The 20,877-nt window shown below is 37.5% G+C and overlaps 1 protein-coding gene across 1 annotated transcript in view; it reads right to left on the reverse strand.

The window, feature by feature from the left end:
• The window catches only part of DCDC5 (doublecortin domain containing 5), a 405,912-nt gene that overhangs the window by 5,013 nt on the left and 380,022 nt on the right, over positions 1–20,877 (reverse strand). The window contains exons 29-31 of the mRNA XM_010831800.1: positions 20,472–20,573; positions 14,448–14,584; positions 13,029–13,208 (exon numbers count right to left, since the gene is read on the reverse strand). Of these exons, the coding sequence (XP_010830102.1) occupies positions 13,029–13,208; positions 14,448–14,584; positions 20,472–20,573 (419 nt within the window). The remainder of the gene's footprint in view (positions 1–13,028; positions 13,209–14,447; positions 14,585–20,471; positions 20,574–20,877) is intronic.

The raw sequence follows: 20,877 nt of genomic DNA on the forward strand, positions 1-20,877 counted from the left end.
AAATAAAGTCTGCCACTGTTTCCACTGTTTCCCCATCTATTTGCAATGAAGTGATGGGACTGGATGCCATGATCTTAGTTTTTTGAATGTTGAGCTTTAAGCCAACTTTTTCACTCTCCTCTTTTACTTTCATCAAGAGGCTCTTTAGTTCTTAGCTTTCTGCCATCAGGGTGGTGTCATCTGCATATCTAAGATTATTGATATTTCTCCCAGCAATCTTGATTCCAGCTTGTGCTTCATCCAGCCCAGTGTTTCTCATGACGTACTCTGCATATAAGTTACATTGTTCTCTATTTTTCCATACAGAAGAGACTCCTTGCTGTTCAAGAAATGGCTCAGTGTGAAAGATCTTGACTTGAAGAATGTAGATTTGTGAGAATAGCTCAATTTTTTTTTTTTTTTTCCAATGAGCAAGGTGCTAGAAGGACAAAAGCATTGACCTGGTTCTGGCCTTTGTCTGACCTCAAACAAGTCAGGCAATGTGCCTATGAAAGAGTCTCTTCAACTATAAAATCAAAGTTTTAGTCTAATACCTCTTGGATTCTATGATTCTATTATCATCAAAGTTTTTTTTTTTTAATTGGTAAATTAAAAATCTATCTGTTAGAGCCTAATTCAATTTCTTTCAATTTTCCTTGAAACAGTAAAAAAACACATGCCCAGATGCAAAGTGTCAACAGTTTTAAAAAAGATCACTGAACCTGTTGCCAGACCCCTAAGGGTGGTTCCATTAGTGTGCATAAGACTTTAAGACAGAACATATAAGCAAGCAGGAGGAAAGTAAGACATTTCCACACACCTTGCTTGTATGACTTTTACCTATCATCCAGGCCAGACAGCAGCTCTCCCAAAATGAAAGAGCCAGGTTCGCATGAGCCCCAGTCACCTAATACTTCTTTTTATACATAAAATTAGGGGCTACAACTCACAGCAATTGAGTTGTAGACCTGGGCAACTTATGGCATCTTGCATCTGGAAAATGGTTCAGAAATATGAAGGAAGACAAGAGACAATCTCTCTATTGCATGAGATAATGCAATTCAGAGACTGAATTTTTCACCCAGTATTTTGAGCAAGGGATGGATGCACTGAATTGAGCAGTAACAGAAATTATCCCAGAATACATTCCCATTGTAGAGGAGGTAGTCAGACAGGAGCAGTGGGAGGAAAGACTTAAATGCAGTCCTACACCCCTTGCTGAATAGTAGCCAGTCAGCAGCAATTTGATTCTGATTCAGGATCTACAGGAGGATCCTACAGTTCCCAAGTCAAAATTTAGGGGAGCAAAAGAGAACTAGTGTCTCCTGTCAATAGAGCTCTCCTTGTACACGGAGATATAAATAGAAAAATGAACCTCAGCAATAAGACGATTGTGAAAATATTCTACAACATAAACAGTATCTGTACACAAGGTGAGGAGGTTTTTTTTTTTAAAGATTTAGAGCACAAATACATTTTAGAGTATCTGTATTGTGCTCCCTCAAATTTTAATAAAATATGACTTCCACAGACACACACACACACAGAAGTGAGATGACCACAGCTTAAAGGAAAGGAGCATTGCTGAGACACAGGCAGAGATAATGATGGTGATGGTGATGGTGATCATTATAATAGCAGTTTAAATTTACTGGCACATTTCTATGGGCTAGAAACTTATTTAAAAGTTTCTAAGGATAATCTAATTTTATTTTGTGGGAATAATTATGATCCTCTTTTTCTTGGTGAGAAAAATGGAGAAGAGAGAGGCTAAATATCATAACCAAGGTCACACAGCTGGTAAGAGAAGAAACAGAGTTTTAAATTGATATGAATAGAGAGCTGAATGAGAGGCAATGAAATGAAAGATTCAGCAGTAGAATTAAACTCTGTCTTTAAAACAGAAAAAATGCAGACTGAATATTATAGAAAATCAAATTGCATTAGAGAGGACTAAGTTGAGAAAATCTCCTAGGATATAGAGGAAGAATAAGACAAAATTTATAAGAGAAAAGTTAAACATTTGTCACATCAGGACATCAGATATTAAACCTATATTAGTGGAGAAGAATTCAGAATACATAAATTTTAGAAATTATTAAAAAAAAAAACAGAAGAAAATCCTCTTTTTTCAAACATGTCTTCATATCAAATAGGTTAACCCAAGATATGGCAAAGTTAATGAAAAAATGACTAATATTTAACTTTAACTGGGTTAAAAGTAAGAATTTCAGACAAGAGGGGAAAATTCAGTTATGTTTAGACCTGTTTTCTGCAACAATGACTACTAAAGAAAATGAACCTTTTAGGGGAAAATGTTTCAGTGTAAGAATTCAGTTTCCAGCTAAATTATTACTTCGGTTACAGGAAACAAAAGATATTCTTATATGTAGAAAAATTCAGAAAACATATCGCTCAGATACATTTCAGATTATTTAAAAAAAAAGAATGAAATTCCTTCACTATGGAAAAGTCATGGTATAAAATGACTCATATTAAGCAGGAAGATCACTAGAACATGATATAACTGTTATAAAAAATGGTTAGAAAATAAATCAATTTAAACTTTTAAAATAAGTCTTTATAGGGAAAGTAAAAATGTAAAACATCACTAAAAAGGGACATGGAAAAGGAAAAAACAAAAAAAAGCATTCCAACTTTCTATTTATGGAGGGGAAAAGATCCTGTTTCTTCTTTTTTCCATCATTAAGAATATTTAAGACCTTCCAGAACTAACACCCAAAAAAGATGTCCTTTTCATTATAGGGGACTGGAATGCAAAAGTAGGAAGTCAAGAGATAACATGGAATAACAGGCAAATTTTGCCTTGGAGTACAAAATGAAGCAGTTGAAAGGCTAACAGAATTTTGCCAAGAGAATGCACTGGTCATAACAAACACCCTCTTCCAACAATACAAGAGGAGACTCTACATGTGGATATCACCAGATGGTCAATACCAAAATCAACTGATTATATTCCTTGCAGCCAAAGATGAAGAAGCTCTACACACTCAGCAAAAACAAGACTGGGAGCGGATTGTGGCTCAGATCATGAACTTATTGCCAAAATCAGACTGAAACTTAAGAAAGTAGGGAAAACCACCAGACCATTCAGGTATGACCTAAATCAAATCACCTGTGATTATACAGTAGAAGTGACAAATAGATTCAAGGGATTAGATCTGATAGAGTGCCTGAAGAACTCTATCAATTTCTGCCTCAAGTCAGGCTTCAGCAGTACATGAACCATGAACTTCCAGATGTTCAAGCTGGATTTAGAAAAGGCAGAAGAACCAGAGATCAAATTGACAACATCCAGTGGATCATGGAAAAAGCAAGAGAGTTCCAGAAAACCATCTACGTCTGCTTTATTGACTATGCCAAAACCTTTGACTGTGTGGATCACAACACACTGTGGAAAATTCTACAAGAGATGGGAATACCAGACCACCTGACTACCTCCTGAGAAATCTGTATGCAAGTCAAGAAACATCAGTTAGAACTGGACATGGAACAACAGACTGGTTCCAAATCACGAAAGGAGTATGCCAAGGCTGTATATTGTCACCCTGCTTATTTAACTTCTATGCAGAGTACATCATGAGAAATGCTGGGCTGGATGAAGCACAAGCTGGAATCAAGATTGCTGGGAGAAATATCAATAACCTCAGATATGCAGATGACACCACCCTTATGGCAGAAAGCAAAGAACTAAAGAGCCTCTTGATGAAAGTGAAAGAGGAGAGTGAAAAAGTTGACTTAAAACTCAACATTTAGAAAATGAAGATCATGGCATCTGGTCCCATCACTTCATCACAAATAGATGGGGAAATAATGGAAACAGTGGCAGACTTTATTTTTCGGGGCTCCAGAATCACTAAAGATGGTGACTGCAGCCATGAAATTAAAAGACACGTGCTCCTTGGAGGAAAAGTGGACATCACATTAAAAAGCAGAGACATTACTTTACCAACAAAGGTCCATCTAGTCAAAGCTATGGTTTTTCCAGTAGTCATGTATGGATGTGAGAGATGGACTATAAAGAAAGCTGAGCACTGAAGAATTGATGCTTTTGAACATCAATTGGAGAAGACTCTTGAGAGTCCCTTGGACTGCAAGGAGATCCAACCAGTCCATCCTAAAGGAAATCAGTCCTGAATATTCATTGGAAGAACTGATGCTGAAGGTGAAACTCCAATACTTTGGCCATCTGATGCAAAGAACTGACTCATTGGAAAAGACCCTGATTCTGGGAAAGATTCAAGGTGGGAGAAGAAGGGGGTGACAGAAGATGAGATGGCTTCATGGCATCACCGGCTCAGTGGACATAAGTCTGAATAAACTCCAGGAGTTGGTGATTGACAGGGAAGCCTTGCGTACTGCAGTCCATGGGGCCGCAGAGTCAGACATGACTGAGCGACTGAACTGAACTGAAGGATATTTATTTTTACTACTATTTCTGTTGTTCAGTCATCAGTCATATCCAATTCTTTGCAGCTACTTGGACTGAAGCATACCATGCGTCCTTGTCCTTCATTATCTCCCAGAGTCTGTTCAAACTGATGTCCATTGAGTCAATGATGCCATCCAACCACCTCATCCTCTGTTGCCCGTTCCTCCTCCTGCCCAAAATCTTTCCCAGCATCAGGAACTCTCAATAGTCTTCACCACACCAGAGTCCTAAAGCAGCAATTCTTCGGGACTCAGCCTCCTTTATGATCCAACTCTCACATCCATATATGAGTACTGGAAAAACCATAGCTTTGACTCTACGGACCTTCATCAGCAAAATGATGTCTCTGCTTTTTAAATACACTGTCAAGGTTTGTCATAGCTTTTCTTCCAAGGACCAAGCATCTTTTAATTAATCAATACAATAAAACAAAATCAAAATAAATAGTTCTTCTGAAAGAATAGGTAAAATCATCACCATATGAGCTTAATATGATATCATTCTTAGAAAATTTATGTAAATGGATGAGAAATTAACAAAAAGAATGCTTAATAAAGTTGTCAAGCACAAAATAAATTATAAATCATTGATTGTTTTTTGTTGCTGTTCACCAAAGATATGTATTTAAGAAATACAGTAGGGGAAGTTCATTCCAACATCAAAGCTGCTCAGAGTGACAATTAATTTAAAATATTAGGCCCTTATAAAAATCTTAAAATTTTATTGAAGGACAAAAATATTTATATATATATATATAAAACAATGTCACACAATTCAATCTGGCTGCAAAGATCGAATATTCTAAAAGGTGTCAATTCTTATGAAAGTAATAGCCTAACACAGCTATAGTCAAAACTTTTGTAGGATGATTTTAGGGTGCTGAGTCAACTAGAAAAAAGTCAACTAGAAAAATCAACATGGCTTCCCTGGTGGCTCAGTGGTAAAGAATCTGCCTGCCAATGCAGGAGAAATGAATTCAATCCCTACTCTGGGAAGGTTTCTCATTATATGGAGCAACTAAACCTGTGTATTGAGCCTCTGCTCTAGAGCCCAGGAAACTGTAACAACTAAGCCCACAGGCTGAAATGACTGAAGCCCACATGCACTAGAGGCCGTGCTCTGCAACAGAAGCTGCCTCAATAAGGCCACGCGCCTTAACTAGAGAGCAGCCCCTACTTGCCACAACTAGAGACAAGCCTGGGCAGCAATAGCCACAGACTCAGAACAGCCAAAACAAATGAATACATAAATGAAATTTTTAAAAATATCAACAGGCAAGGAAAATTAAGTAAAACTGAAAAGTACAACAATAGGAAACTCTTATCAGATTTTAAAGTATATTAAAACTATAATAATTCTAAACGTATCAGATAACTTAAAAGAAGATGCTAATAAGAATTCAGTATTTATAATCAGAAAGTTTGTATTCCAACTCAGTGGGAAGAACAAAAATGATTATTCGGTAAGTAGGGCTGAGATAGTAATTTTAAGCCCAAAATAAAGCAGAGAAAATAGCTTCACTCAAAATTTTACACCAGAAAAAAGTTTCACACAATTTAAAAAGTAAGAGGGAAATAGACAATTATAAAAATCTTAAGAAAAAATCAGATGAATCTTTTTTTTGTGTTTGTTGTTTTTATTTTTATTATTATTTTTAATATAAATTTATTTATTTTAATTGGAGGCTAACTACTTTACAATATTGTATTGGTTTTGCCATACATTGACATGAATCCGCCATGGGTGTACACGTGTCCCCTATCCTGAACCCCCCTCCCACCTCCCTCCCTATCCCCTCCCTTTGGGTCATCCCAGTGCACCAGCCCCGAGCACCATGTATCATGCATCAAACCTGGACTGGTGATTCGTTTCACATATGATAATATACATGTTTCAAAGCCATTCTCTCAAATCATCCCACCCTCATCCTCTCCCGCAGTGTCCAAAAGACTGTTCTATACATCTGTGTCTCTTATGACACAAAACAGTGAAAGTCACTCAGTTGTGTCTGACTCTGCAACACCATGAACTGTAGTCTACCAGGCTCCTCTATCCATGGAATTCTCCAGGCAAGATACTGGAATGGGTAGCCATTCCGTCTACAGGGAATTTCCCTGACCCAGGGATCAAACCCAGGTCTCCTACATTGCAGGAGATTCTTTACCATCTGAGTGACCAGGGAAGTCTTATATGATATAAGGGTAGTAAAATACTATTGGAACTTGAAAAAGTAAGAACAAACTTTAAAGATACATTAATTTCTGCACATTAAAAAATCTCTCAGATACTGTGGCAAATTGGAAATTTGTTATAATAAATCTGACAAAGTTATGCATAGCTTATTGCCATAGAAAAAGAAAATTTATATTAGTGTGAAAAATATTCACAGACTACTAATAAATGGTAAAAATAAAGCAAAACAAATAAAAATCACTGTTACAAGTAATTAATGATATATAAATTGAAACACAGATATAACATTCTCTCCTGTCAACTTGCAAATACATATTTCTAAGTGACTGCAATTAGCATTGTTGATTACTCATGTAAACAGCATGTTAGTAGGAACTCTCATTCAAACTTGTGGGAACATCAGGTGCTGAAATATTCCTAGAAAACAATCTGGTGATAGCTGTCAAAATTCTCCAGCACATCTACATAATTTGACCTAGAAATTCTTCTAAGAATTTATTTGGCAGAGATAATCAGAAATTTTAAAAGGATTTATGTATAGATATGTTATTTGGATTATGTTTTATGATAGCAAAATTAGAAACAATCTAAATGGCAAACAATAGAAAACTGGATGAGTAAGTAATAATCCAACCATTTGATAGAATATGATGATGCCATTGAAAATAATGTTTTGATAAAGAATATTAAATTATGCAGGCAAAAAGTTACATGAGCTTGTTTGATGAATAATTACACATATTAATGTAATCTAACATGATGACAATGGCAAACAAATGTATAAATATATAGAAACCATGTGAATAGATCTACTAAAATCATAATAATTGTGGTTATTTGTGGGAGTCAGAATTTTCATTTCCTTCTTGGTGCTTTTTCTGTTTCTAATTTTAATGCAAAAATGACTGTATGCTGTTCTACAATTAGAAAATATAACAATAATCTATTCTTCAAATAATCCAAAATTTCATATTAATTACAACAGATTCACATGGTTTCATACAGTTTCATAAAATTTTTCCTAAATTTTCCATAGTAATAGTAGCTATCTTCTGCGTAGGCTGCCTAAACGAATACCACCAGTTCTGGAGCCTGCTAAGTCAAGACCAAGCTGTGGTTTAATATGGTTTCTGGTGAGAGCTCTTCCTGGCTTATAGACAGCTGCCTTCTTGTAGTGTTCTCATATGATGGGAGAAGACAGAGAACTCTGTCTTTCTCTTCTTATAAACCCGCACATTATTTCAGGTTAGGGCTCCACCCTTAAGGTCACGTAACATTAATTACCTCTTCAAAGCCCTGTCTCCAAATACAATCACATTGGAGGTTAGGATTTTAGCATAAGAATTGGAAGTGGGAAAAGGGGGACCACAATTCAGTCCTAGCAGCGAATATTATGTATTTTTTTCCGCTCCAAGGCAACCAAAGAGTAGGATGATAACTGAGTTTCTACCTTGACTGGGAGAAGTGGGGAGCTGTCCTAGAAATATGTAGATAGGTCTCTGGAAGAAATTCCTGCAGCTTGAAAAAAACCAGATGTTGCTGCCAAGTCGCTTCACTTTCGTCCAACTCTTTGCAACAGATTGTAGCCCATGAGGCTCCTCTGCCAATGGAATTCTCCAGGCAAGAATACTGGAGTGGGCTGCCATTTCCTTTTCCAAGGGATTTTCCCAACCCAGGGATCAAACCCGGGTCTCCTGTATTGCAGGCAGATTTTTTACTGCCTGTGCCACTCTGGGAGGCCCTGAAAAAAATCCTACATAAGGATAACTCTTATATTTTCCCTTACTTTACCACTAAAATGTCACTGGTCTATAGAAATTGTGTTTCCTGTTTATAATTAGGTGGGCGCCTTCATGCTAAATTGTTAAATTCATCCTAAATTGCCTGTCATGTCCTACTGTTTGTGACCCTATGGACTGTAGCCCATCAGGCTCCTCTGTTCATGGGATTCTCCAGGCAAGACTAGAGTGAGTTGCCAGGCCCTCCTACAGAGGATCTTCCTGACCCAGGGATCGAACCTGCATCTCATGTCTCCTGCACTGGCAGGCAGGTTCTTTACTACTAGCACCACCTAGGAAGCCCATTATAATCAAGGGAATGAATGTTACTTAATAGAAATATATACCAAATACAAACAGGAGTTAAATCTATAGCTGTTTCACTTGGTTTTCAAGAAGATCTATTTTACACCAGACTTAATGAGTTTACAAAAATCTTAAAAAAAAATAAATTTGGGAGAAAAAAAGACATTTCAGTACAATTAGGTTCTAAAATGTCCAGTTAACTTTTGACCTTTAATGATGTTCTTAATTCTCAGCTTTTCAAATACATGTAAATTTACTCAAGTTCCTCCTTTAAAGTGGGTAATATAAATCACATGTTTAAATTCTGCAATAACAAAAGCTCATAATAGACGAACAATGTTCTTTACATAATTCTTCACCTATTTTGTGAGTTTTCATAGACCCGGTACTCTCAGGGTGGTACACATGGGCACCACAGAACTATTTCATATTCCCTGAGGACATAAGGTACTGCCCTCTACAAATTAAAAAAAAAAATCTGTTTCTCATTCATTCAGCTTCCACTCATGCATTCAGAACTATGCTTGGCTGTGAGAGAGCACATTGGTTGTGAAATTCTGTGGAATAGGAAAGATATTGCAGGGATGGGAGAAGACAGATGCTATAGGACCATAGAAGGAAGGGCTTGGATAGTCATAAATCAGAGAAATATGATGGCCCTGAAGAAAGAACCACTAACCCTGTGGGGGTGGGGGAGGCACTGATGACAGATGACCCTACATCAGTTGGAGATGAGAGATGCTCCAGCCACGTTCAAAGACTGAGTAGGAAGAATGTGGTTAAATCATCCAGAATAGCCACAGCAGTGAAAAAAGTTGAGGGGAAAACCTGCATTAAGGGATTCAAACACCATCTGGGGGTTTCGTTGTAGAAAGTAGAGGGAAGCACTCTGAAAAGCATTCTGTTCCTCATTCTTCAGGTAAAAGTACCAGCCACTGAAACTCTGAGCTTCTCTGGAATCGGCATTGTTAGCCAGATTCACCGTAAAATCTGAACCCTACTCTTCCTGTATTCATACCCACAGTCCATTTTCCTGGAGTATTCTTTACAGGCTGATAGCCTGAAAAGACACATTTCTAATTGATCACAAAGAATCTCAAACAGATCCCTAAAAACAAAAACAGAATGGAAAAGGAAAGGAAGGAGATTAGAAAGAGCATTTTTTAACAAAACAAAAGAAGAAATGATGTGCAGAAAGCTATCTAGACATTGCCTAAGTATCCTTCTATACACCAAGCCCATATTAATCTCCTCCAAACATTGGCTTTACTATGCCATTGTTATTCAGAGACAACTAGTGCTCTTGCGCTTTAGTCTGGGGTAGTGTAATGGACTGAATTGTGTCCTCCCCAAGACTCAGGTTAAGAGACATTAGAGCGTGCTCTCTCTCTCCACATAAGGACAGAGGAAAGGTTGTGTGACCACACAGTGGTGAGAAGTCAGCCATCTGCAAGCCAGAAAGAGAGTCCATATCAGAAACCAACCCTGATGCCACCTTGATCTTGGAATTTCCAGCTTCCAGAAGTGTGAGAAATACATTTCTGTTGTCTAGGCCACCCAGTCTGTGGTTTTTTGTTATGGCAGCCCACGTAGACTATGCAGAGAGTATATGGTCTCCACCATACATGCTTTTAAACAATTTCTCCAGTTGTCTGTATCTCTCCCTATTTCTTAGTTCAAGTACCATCTATTAATACTTAATTGGTTTATGAATCTAACACCCATACCTCTGTGGTGCTGCTCCTCATTCTTACTCTGCCTAAATGTTGACTCTTGCCCATTGATCAAATTCCATCAGAGGTCCTGATCGAGTCCATTGTGGAGCTTTCTCCTTCACCCCAGGTGGGCACGATGTTCCCTCCTCTGAACTACTATTGATCTTCCTGCATGGATTGCTGATCTGACCTTCATCACATGCTGTTGCTGCTAAGTCGCTTCAGTCGTGTCCGATTCTGTGCGACCCCATAGACGGCAGCCCACCAGGCTCCCCCATCCCTGGGATTCTCCAGGCAAGAACACTGGAGTGGGTTGCCATTTCCTTCTCCAATCGCATGAAAGTGAAAAGTGAAAGTGAAGTCATTCAGTTGTGTCGGACCCTCAGGGACCACGGGAAAGTCCATGGGATTTTCGAGGCAAGAGTTTTGGAGTGGGGTGCCATTAGTACTTCTCTAAAAGGAGTGGCAGCTCCCTTAGCAAATGCATTCTTCTTACAATCTGGGTTCAGCATAACAAAATATGGAACACATAGAAAAACACATAATAAAGAAAGACTGTCTCTATTAGATCACCAGTAATAAGACCATCCAATAAACACTTCCAAAAATAAAATCCATCCAGTCTTTTTCTTTAATGTGTGTGCATACATGTTTATAGAATTCAACTCTATGTGCTTTATAGTATGCTTCTTTCATTTAGTATATCTTGAACATCTTTACTGTCATTATTCTTTCTAAAGTTGATTTTATTTATAATATCCCATTCTACATACTATAATTCATTTAACCAGCTCCCTATTTGTGTTTATTTCTAATATTTCTATGCTATAAATAACCTATGATAAATACTATTATCAAATAACCTTTGCATAAATTCATGAAAATATCCTTGGGATAAGATTCAATAACAGAAGTGCATTTTCTTATGATTTGTATAGCCACATGGTCCTGCAAAAAGTTGTACTCCTATTACCATGAGAGTGCCCATTTCTTTATAAGCCTAAGTAAAGCTGGATGTATTTTCAAATGTTTTGCCAATTGTAAATATGAATGTAATGAGAACACAGCTCATGTGCTATTTTATGTCTCCTATTGCTACCACTACTATTGAGGTTAACCTGTTGATTATACTACACTATAAACTTTTCAAACTCTTTTCACACACATAAATTAGAGTAATACTTTATAGCATCTAGCACAGTGCCCTTTATGTACAAAGCTCATAAAAAAACTATATGGTCATGCAATAATATGTATGGAGTGCCTTTTACATGCTACATGAGAGTCACATAAATCCAAAAGTCATTCCTTCACTAGGTATATGTACTTTTTATAAAAGTTACTCTAAGTTTTTGCTCTCCTGAGTTTGAAAGTCCATCTTTAATCCTATTGTCTCTGCTCTACTCTTTATTTATTAATCATTTCATATTCCCTCACTAACATGTGAGCTCTTGTTGCAATGGTCAGGTACAATTTAATAAACTGTGATTTTCTGAGAAATGTTTCAGCTTTTTTATAGAAATCGTTCTAGGATATTCTCTCCTGAAAAAGCTCTCATTCATTTAAAAAAAATCACTTTCTTTTTCTTCATGTGTATAAAGTCCCTTTGCTTACATTCCTAGTTTTGAATGTATTGTCTGCATTTTTCTCTTTCTCAAGCACAGCAAATCTGTTGTCAACTTCTGAGATGTAATTGCTTTCACAGTTCTTATTCAAAGTCCCTGTCAAAGAAGGGTTGTCTCCATCACACTCTGAATCACCAGCCGTGAGGGGCACAGCCCTTCTGCAGCGCCCCTGACACTCTAGGTGCCCCAGCAGCCTCCATGAACTCCTCCAGGCTCATCTGTTGCACTGTCTTGCCTTTTCCTCCATCCTCCACCAACATCTCATCCTTATGTGACTTCCTCTTATCCCAGAAAAAGTTATAAAAAACATTTCACAATAATAACATTTTTACAATGTATTATAAGATATCACTGCAACAAATAAGAATTTTTGAAATTCTACCAAAATCCATTTCCTAGGTACCTAAAGTTTTTATTTAAAGCTGAAGACAAAATATCAAATTTGAGAATTGTATCCTGATATTGCAAACAATAAATGAACTGCTACTCATCTTTTCCTTAGTCTTTTACTTTTGGAAAGTGGAAAGTCTGCCATAATTCTCAGACTCTGGGCATCAAGAATATGACAGGTTTCCTCTAGTGAATACTGTGGTTTTCCCCACAGAGAACATATCTAGAGGATAATCACGCTTTTGTGAACGAGGCTTAAAATGGAAGAGGAAAACTATTTTAAATTATTTTCAAGTTTAGATTTTACTCTTTGACTGCAGAGGGTTTAACTGTTACTGTTCTCTGCCAGCCAAGTGTCATTCTGGTGCACACATTACGTCACGCAGAGCTGTACTCCAGATTTTCATACACATAAATTCATTTAATCATCATCTCAACCCTGTGATGAAAGTATTACTCTCCCATTTTACAGATGAGAAAATGAGGTTTAGAGAGGGAAAATAATTTGCCTGATCTAACAATCTAGAAATGTCAGAGTTGGCATTTGAACCTAGCCTTATGAAACATTCTCCTTTCACACTAAATTTACCTCTGAAATAGTTTTGCCCCAGGCATAAGTGCCATCTTCAAGTCTGCCTCCATTTAGGTAAATCCATACTCGTTTTGCATTGGGCTGTTTATACAGGTTGCTCTGCTTGAATGCTGTACATTTAGGTGCAATGAGAGAATTTCTCTTGGATTGCAGTTCTTGGACTTCAGAAAGGTGTGCCTGTTAAGAAAAGTCCAGAGAGTGCCATGGTTAGAGAACTGTCTGTTTAGTGTGTGTGTGTGTGTGTGAAAGACAGGAATATCTTATCATTGTACGTTATGTTGAAAAAAATTTAGGAAATACATTACCATCTCCTATCACTGACTCTTCTGTAATTCCCCTTGCTTCAGTGAATCACTATAGGCAATAATAGCCATTAGAGTAGTAACAATAAGGCACTTATTTTGGCAAAGTACTTAACTTTCATTTATAATTTAGAGAAATGAATAGAGATGTGTTTTTGGATTTGTGCATGGTGTTTCTCCTACTGAGTGATTTCTCTGCATCTAACAAATGAGTTTTTTATTAGAATCACAACATCATTTCCTTTAACCAAGAAACGCTTAAGGGAATGTACATGACTGTTGTTTAAATCTTTACTCTCTGTCTTTTAAAATACAGCAGCCACCCTTATACTCTGCCAGATCCCTGCCAGGCAGCTTTTCATCCTACTTCAAGCATGTCCTAGTTCAATGCTTTGCATTCATTCCCTGGTCAGTGATTTATCCTTCTTAGCTTGGCAAGAAGTCATATTTCTAGCAATGTCAATTTCTTTTTTTTGTAGTAACCTTGACTTGTGCACACGCCTAAGATTTAGATTGAACACATTTCACGATTTGAGAAACCCTATTAAATAAGAACACATCATTTTGATGAAAAACTTTACAAAGCAAAAAGTTTTCTCCAGTCTCTATTCCCAGCCCTCTCTCAACCGCTGACCTTTCTTGTCTTGACTTTTTTATTTCTGGCAATCCTGACTGATTAATCAACTGGACTGAAACTGCTTTTTTGAATTCCTCACTTCCGAATGTCTCCATTGCAATTAGTATTTTGCTCCTTCCTCTTTTTACAGATTGAGACATACCCTTAGGAGTGATGAGCAATGAAGCCATAAGGCTCAACTTGACTACACTTATTATAATTACCTTTGTACATATCCACTGGGCCTTTTTCTCTTCTTTGCTAAGGTCATAATTTCTGGTCTCCATTCAAACAAAACAGACTTTCCTAGGAGCTGGCTGTCTCTTAGATAGCTACTCTCCAAATGCCAACTCAATGCTTGGCATATGCTTATGTGGTCATAACCGACCAGATGCTAAGAATAAATTAATAGCATAATGTAAAAAAATTTAATACTGTAGTTTTAAAAGCTTATAAAAGAGGCTGAGCCTTTAATGTCTGGAGTCCTAAAGAGCATACCTCTGTATGTCTTATGAGATCCATGAGTTTAATTTCCTCTTGAGTCTGCTCAGTCCAGCCTCCTTCCACTACCACCAGCTGCACAAGGCTTTTGTTGGGAACCATGGTGGCTGGCTGACATGCTGCTACCCGCCGCCCTGGGGAAAGAAGTCACTAGAAATGTTGTTTCTGATGATAGGCGTTCAGATTTCAAATAAATTGGTTTGGCTTTCTATGCATAAATCATTCCACTTGGGAGCAGAGGCTAAAATACTAAATATATCATAAAAGCGAAGATGCCTAAGGTAATAAGATCTAACAATGGTTCTTCATATGGGAGCTGGAGGCTTTAAATAGCCAGGATATGCATACTCACTGTACAGATAAAAAAGAAAGATAACATGCTGACTTCCACACTGGCCCCAGCCTCTCATCCACGATATGGTTCAGTGGTAATTTAGTCAAATAGAATCCATGACCTATATAGCCCATCATCTCTTCCAGTCATGGAACATATGTTTTGTTCTCTTCACTAATAATAAGCCTTTCCCCCACAATTAGCTTAGCAGCCTGGGGATTAAGTATTTCTAAAATAATATTAACCCAAGAGACAGGAGGCCTTTTTTTTTCCTATCTAATAATACCCCGCGAGCACGATTAGTTTCTGACACCTCTGCTGTGTCCTTTGCGCTCTTACGAAGCTGTAATAAGAGAAAATATTTATTAGAATACTGTATTCTAAAGAATCACAGGCATAAGTTAATAAGTGTGGTGATTTGTATTTATGTATTCTTTCAGCTAGATGACTTTCAATCATTATGAAAGAGGTTTAAAGGTCACACTTATTAAATTGTTTCCTTTTTCTGGGTTGAAGATATACTCAGCACTGAGTCTCATACTCAGAGAAGTTGATCTCCCAACTTTTTAAGGTACAAATAATGTTTTCTCTGGTATATCCCTTCTAGAAATTGATGCTGAACACCAGCTATGAGTCAGACATGGTGCTAGATGGTGCCAATACAAACATGTAGGAGACCAAGCCCTTGCCTCTAAGGCTTACACTTTGGGAAGGAAGCCAAATGTCAAGGAAATGATTACACCAATAATTGATTGTAAGTGTGTTGCACCCCTGAAGTACAGGGTGTGTAAAAAATCATGTAACAGGCCTTTCTGACCTAGTCTGCTGTGTCAGGGAAGGCTTCTTTGAGAAAGTAACACTTAGATGGATAAAATAATAGAAATACTGAAATGAAGTCAAGTCCTAATTTTGTTGCCAGGGGGGTCTTAACGTGCAGGTTTTCATACCCTGACTATGAACACGGCCCTCTGGAAATAACTCAGTATTTGTAGAGGATAAAGCACTGGTGCTTTTATAGCTCAAGTTTGTGAAAATAGATCCAGCAATAAAAATACGTGGCAGCAATGACTTTTCAGGGAAATCAGAACTCTATGTACCTTATTATCATTCATATGCAATTTATGGATGTGAAGAAAACATAATTGAGTCAACAGCCAATGAATTCCAGTGACAAGGCCATTAGCCAGCATGCTTGGGAGAAGAGCATAGTGGTGCCAGAAAAATGCACAACACGAATTTATGTTAAATATAGCTTTTAGCTGACTCTATTCATAATGTGCTGGTAGCATTAATTTAGGACACATAAATTCTTATGGATAATATCTCAATAAATATTTTATTTGTAATGCATTTTGAACACTACAATTTTGCTTAACTAAAGGCAGTTCTCTGATAGTTTATCATTTACACTGTTGAGAGCCAGGATCTGAACATAAGAAACAGCAAAAAACATTATGCATTATTTGGTATTTGTCAACTTGTTTCTAATGTTCTTAAGAAAATGAAAGCACTTGCCAGTGCCTCTAACCAGCATGTTTTGGAGGTTTATAATGTTTTAAAAGGATATAATGTCATCACACGGAGAAGGCAATGGCACCCCACTCCAGTACTCTTGCCTGGAAAATCCCATGGATGGAGGAGCCTGGTGGGCTGCAGTCCATGGGGTCGCTAAGAGTCGGACACGACTGAGCGACTTCACTTCCTTTTCACTTTCATGCATTGGAGAAGAAAATGGCAACCCACTCCAGTGTTCTTGCCTGGAGAATCCCGGGGATGGCAGAGCCTGGTGGGCTGCGGTCTACGGGGTCGCACAGAGTCGAACATGACTGAAGCGACTTAGCAGCAGTAGCAGCAATGTTATCACAAAAGGTGTGGGTTTAGGGAAAGGTTTTCATAGCAAACTATTATTTATGTAGGTAAGAATAATAAATAGAAACCCCAAAAATGGACTCAATAAATTGTTTTTTATTTTTGTTATATTTTCTATATTTTCTATTTTATTTACATGAGATTGGGGAGGGGCAAATCATGTGTGTGTGCTGTGTGCTAAGTCACTTCAGTCATGTCTGACTCTTTGTGACCCCATGGACCATAGTCCACCAGACTCCTTTGTCTGTGGGATTCTCCAGGCAAGAATGCTGGAGTGGGGGAAATCAAATCTAACTATTAGAGCACATGAGTACTTTGCTGTTCTTTCTGACTATCAGTCTCACGTGAATAGCTCTCCTCAGGCCTCTTCTTCATCGGGAGGGCCCATTCTGTTCAGCACCACACATGCCTAAAAGGACTAGCCCACCTCACTTGGGATTTAGTTAGCAGTTCCATTTAGCTCTCACACTAAATAAAATGTTCCAGCATTGCCTTTATATGTAACAAAGGTGATACTTTGGCCTGATCTGCCATCCCTCAGTTTTGTTTATCAGTTTCTAAGACCCTAAGTGGGAAAATGGACAGCCTTCTCAGTATTTATTGAATATTTGTTCTATGCTAAGCATGTATAAATATTTGACATCTATAACTTAATCATAAAAATTGTACAAAGTTATTACTAGTATTTGATTAATATTAGCAAAGATCATGCTTACAAATGAAATGTAAAATCAGCTTAGTACAGTATATGCTCAGTGAACATTTGCTGCATTTACCAATGGCTACAATAGTAAGAATGATGCTAAAGCTGAAACTGCAGTACTTTGGCCACCTCATGTGAAGAGTTGACTCATTGGAAAAGACTCTGATGCTGGGAGGGATTGGGGGCAGGAGGAGAAGGGGACGACAGAGGATGAGATTGCTGGATGGCATCACTGACTCAATGGATGTGAGTCTGAGTGAACTCCGGGAGTTGGTGATGGACAGGGAGGCCTGGCGTGCTGCAATTCATGGGGTCGCAGAGAGTCGGACACGACTGAGCGACTGAACTGAACTGAACAATAGTAAGATATAATCAATTTCATCACTATTCATATCTTCCAAACCTCCTCTTTCATCCAATACTCAAGAAGCTCACAATCCAACAGGGACTGCAGTTAACTGAATTTAAACTTGTTCTTATTTATTCTCATAATCCCAACAATTATTAATAGAAAAGACCATCCTCTGAATAGGTATTTTAATAAGACCTATTCTGAATTTACATTTAACAGCAGAAAATGTAACAGACAAGATTTATCTAAAAGAAACTACATTAATGGATTCCCCCATAATGGACACCATCTGACCAAATAGACTGTTTTCAACAGTGATATTGTAGATGATGCCAACTGAATTTTAAAATGTCTTTTTAATGCTGAATTATAATAAAAGTTAAAGACATAATATAAAATCAGAATTCAATAAAAGCAGCTCTGCCAGGTACTATTTTTAACGTTACTTTCTATTGATTTAATTGGATAAAAATTAAAATAGAGCTTAGAAAACTCATTGGGGGTAAGTGGTTGAAATTCCGGTTATTCTTTAATTAAATAATTCCACAACTACTCAGAGGAAAAATAAGGGTATAGGAAAATTTATAACGTAACATAGGAGAAACAGTCATATGATCCAGTATGTAATAAAATGATACGGGCTATCAGATGGGAGGTTCAGGATATGATAAACCATACTATTCCTGACCTAGAATATTAAGAAAGTAAGCTGAAAAGTAAATAATGAGAAATGATCTAAAAAAGCAGGAGAGAGAACTAAATTGTGTCAAAAGGAAACTAAATTGTATCAAAAGTTCAGAGTTAAGAAAGCATATAAGTCTGCTGCTGCTGCTAAGTCACTTCAGTGTGTCTGACTCTGTGCAACCCCATGGGCGGCAGCCCACCAGGCTCCTCTGTCCATGGGATTCTCCAGGCAAGAACACTGGAGTGGGTTGCCATTTCCTTCTCCAGTGCTTGAAAGTGAAAAGTGAAAATGAAGTCGCTCAGTCGTGTCCGACTCTTAGCAACCCCATGGACTGCAGCCCACTAGGCTCCTCTGTCCATGGGATTCTCCAGGCAAGAGTCCTGGAGTGGGGTGCCATTGCCTTCCCCACCTATAAGTCTAGGGGACTGAAAAAAAAAAAAAACTCCACATGGGTGGAGTGGAATGAATAAGGGGAGGAAGAAGTTTCCAGAGAACCAGATCATGAAGGACAATATTAAGGACTTTCACTTTTGCCATAAAGATAATGAGGAACTTTGAAAGGTTTTATGCCTGGAATAGTGTAACTCCTTTGCCTTTCTGCATTATCACTCCAGGTCCAGAATGTCACCTTTATGCATAGGATGGATACCACTATCAAGTTGGGAGGCAGGGAGATCAGTTAGAAAGCTGGTCCAGTAACCCAAGGAATAGGCAACAATAGCTTGAACTTGGATAATGATAGTAGGAATTAAGGCCTGTAGAACTCATTTGAAAATAACACATTCAAAACAATAAGACTTAAGGATATTTGCTTAAAGATAGTAAGAGAGGGAAATGCCAAGGATGACTCCCAGGTCCTTGAGCTGGAATACCTCAGTGGATTGTGGCAATGTATACAGAAGAAATAAAGGAGGCATTGGTGTGATATATAATATGATATGAAATAAAATAGTGATAAGATAACTTCCCAGGTGGCTCAGTGGTAAATAATCCACCTGCCAATGCAGAAGATGCAGGTTCAATCCCTGGGTCAGGAAGATTTGCGGGAGAAGGAAATGGCAAGCTACTCAAGTATTCTTGCCTGGAAATTCCCATGGACAGAGGAGGCTGGCAGGCTACAGTCATGGGGTCACAAGTTAGTGACTAAACAACAACATGGTCATCACATGGGGATATGGCAACTTTAGTTATCATAGACGTGTCCATGGTACCTTCAAATGAAGATATCTAGAAGTTAGAGTAGTAGAGGTTAGCAATAGAAATAGATGCTTCTCAATTAGATGCAATAATTCTTTCGGTAAAAACTGAAAAACAGCCCTTTCAACCCAGAGTGCTGTCTAGGGCACTTAGAACTAATTGTCTCATTTATTGACGTGAGGTTCATGTGTTTCTGACGCCAGACAGTACAAATACTCAGGAGCTGAAATCCTGCTATGGCAGTAACAGAGCTTGAAAGGGATTCCTTCTCAGACTAAGTCCATAATGCACTTTCATCCTCAAAGAATAATTTAGTGTCTCAAGCACTGGGAACAATATAAGATCAGAAACTTAAATTCTGTGACAAAAAGGATCAAAGAAGAAGACTAATAGTGTCAATTTATCACTTTGTCTCTGAATAACATACCTTACGCTGCATAACGAGAGAGAGCCCTTCTGAGATAAAGACACTAATTTTGGAAGAACTTAGATTCAGTCCTTATTCAGATTAATTTAACAAAACTTCTTCCCAAGAAATACTCAAGAAATAACAGAAAGCTTTGTTAATGACTAATTCCAAAGTCCACAAAATGTCAGTTCAGGAATTGTTTCAAAATCAGTAAGCTGGTTACAGGATCCACACATCCTCCAAATTTTAAAAATGCATCTATATAAATCATGTGATATTCATATTAATATAAAATTTACAAGTATAAAAGTCAGTACTGAGAAGATATATTATTAAGTTTTAGACTCTCTCAAGTGATTTTTGTAATATAAAATATTCAGTTAAACATCTGGTATCTAATGGTAGAAAAAAAACTACCAGAAAATTGAGACTACACTTAACCGTGGTGATACTTGATTTCGTTCTTACTGACCTTTTAACTGTCTCATTTTGTGTTTCATGACATCTAGATCAGCCAAAATTTTGTCCTTTTTAAGCCAGTTCTGTCTTTCTATTTTTTCTGCTTTCTTCAAAGCTAGAATAATAAAAACACATGATGTTTTATTTTGCATTCTTTTTATCAACAATAATTTATCATGCAAGCCAATAATTTATAAAAAGAAGTTTCTGCTTCAAGAAATAGATTCAATTAGAAATAAGTAATTAAAAGGTAAGGGTCATTAAAAGAAACCTCATCTGAAAGATGACAGGGCTTAAGGCATTTTTTTATGGAATGCAGGGGGAGAAGAAGAACAGTGTTGTTTTATTATATAGATTTACCATATGCAATAGCCATATTTCATTTTCTACTTCCACAAACTATTTGGAGGTGATGAAAG

This window comes from Bison bison, unplaced genomic scaffold (genome assembly GCF_000754665.1).
Source record: "Bison bison bison isolate TAMUID 2011002044 unplaced genomic scaffold, Bison_UMD1.0 scf7180017864531, whole genome shotgun sequence".
NCBI classification, from domain to species: domain Eukaryota; kingdom Metazoa; phylum Chordata; class Mammalia; order Artiodactyla; family Bovidae; genus Bison; species Bison bison.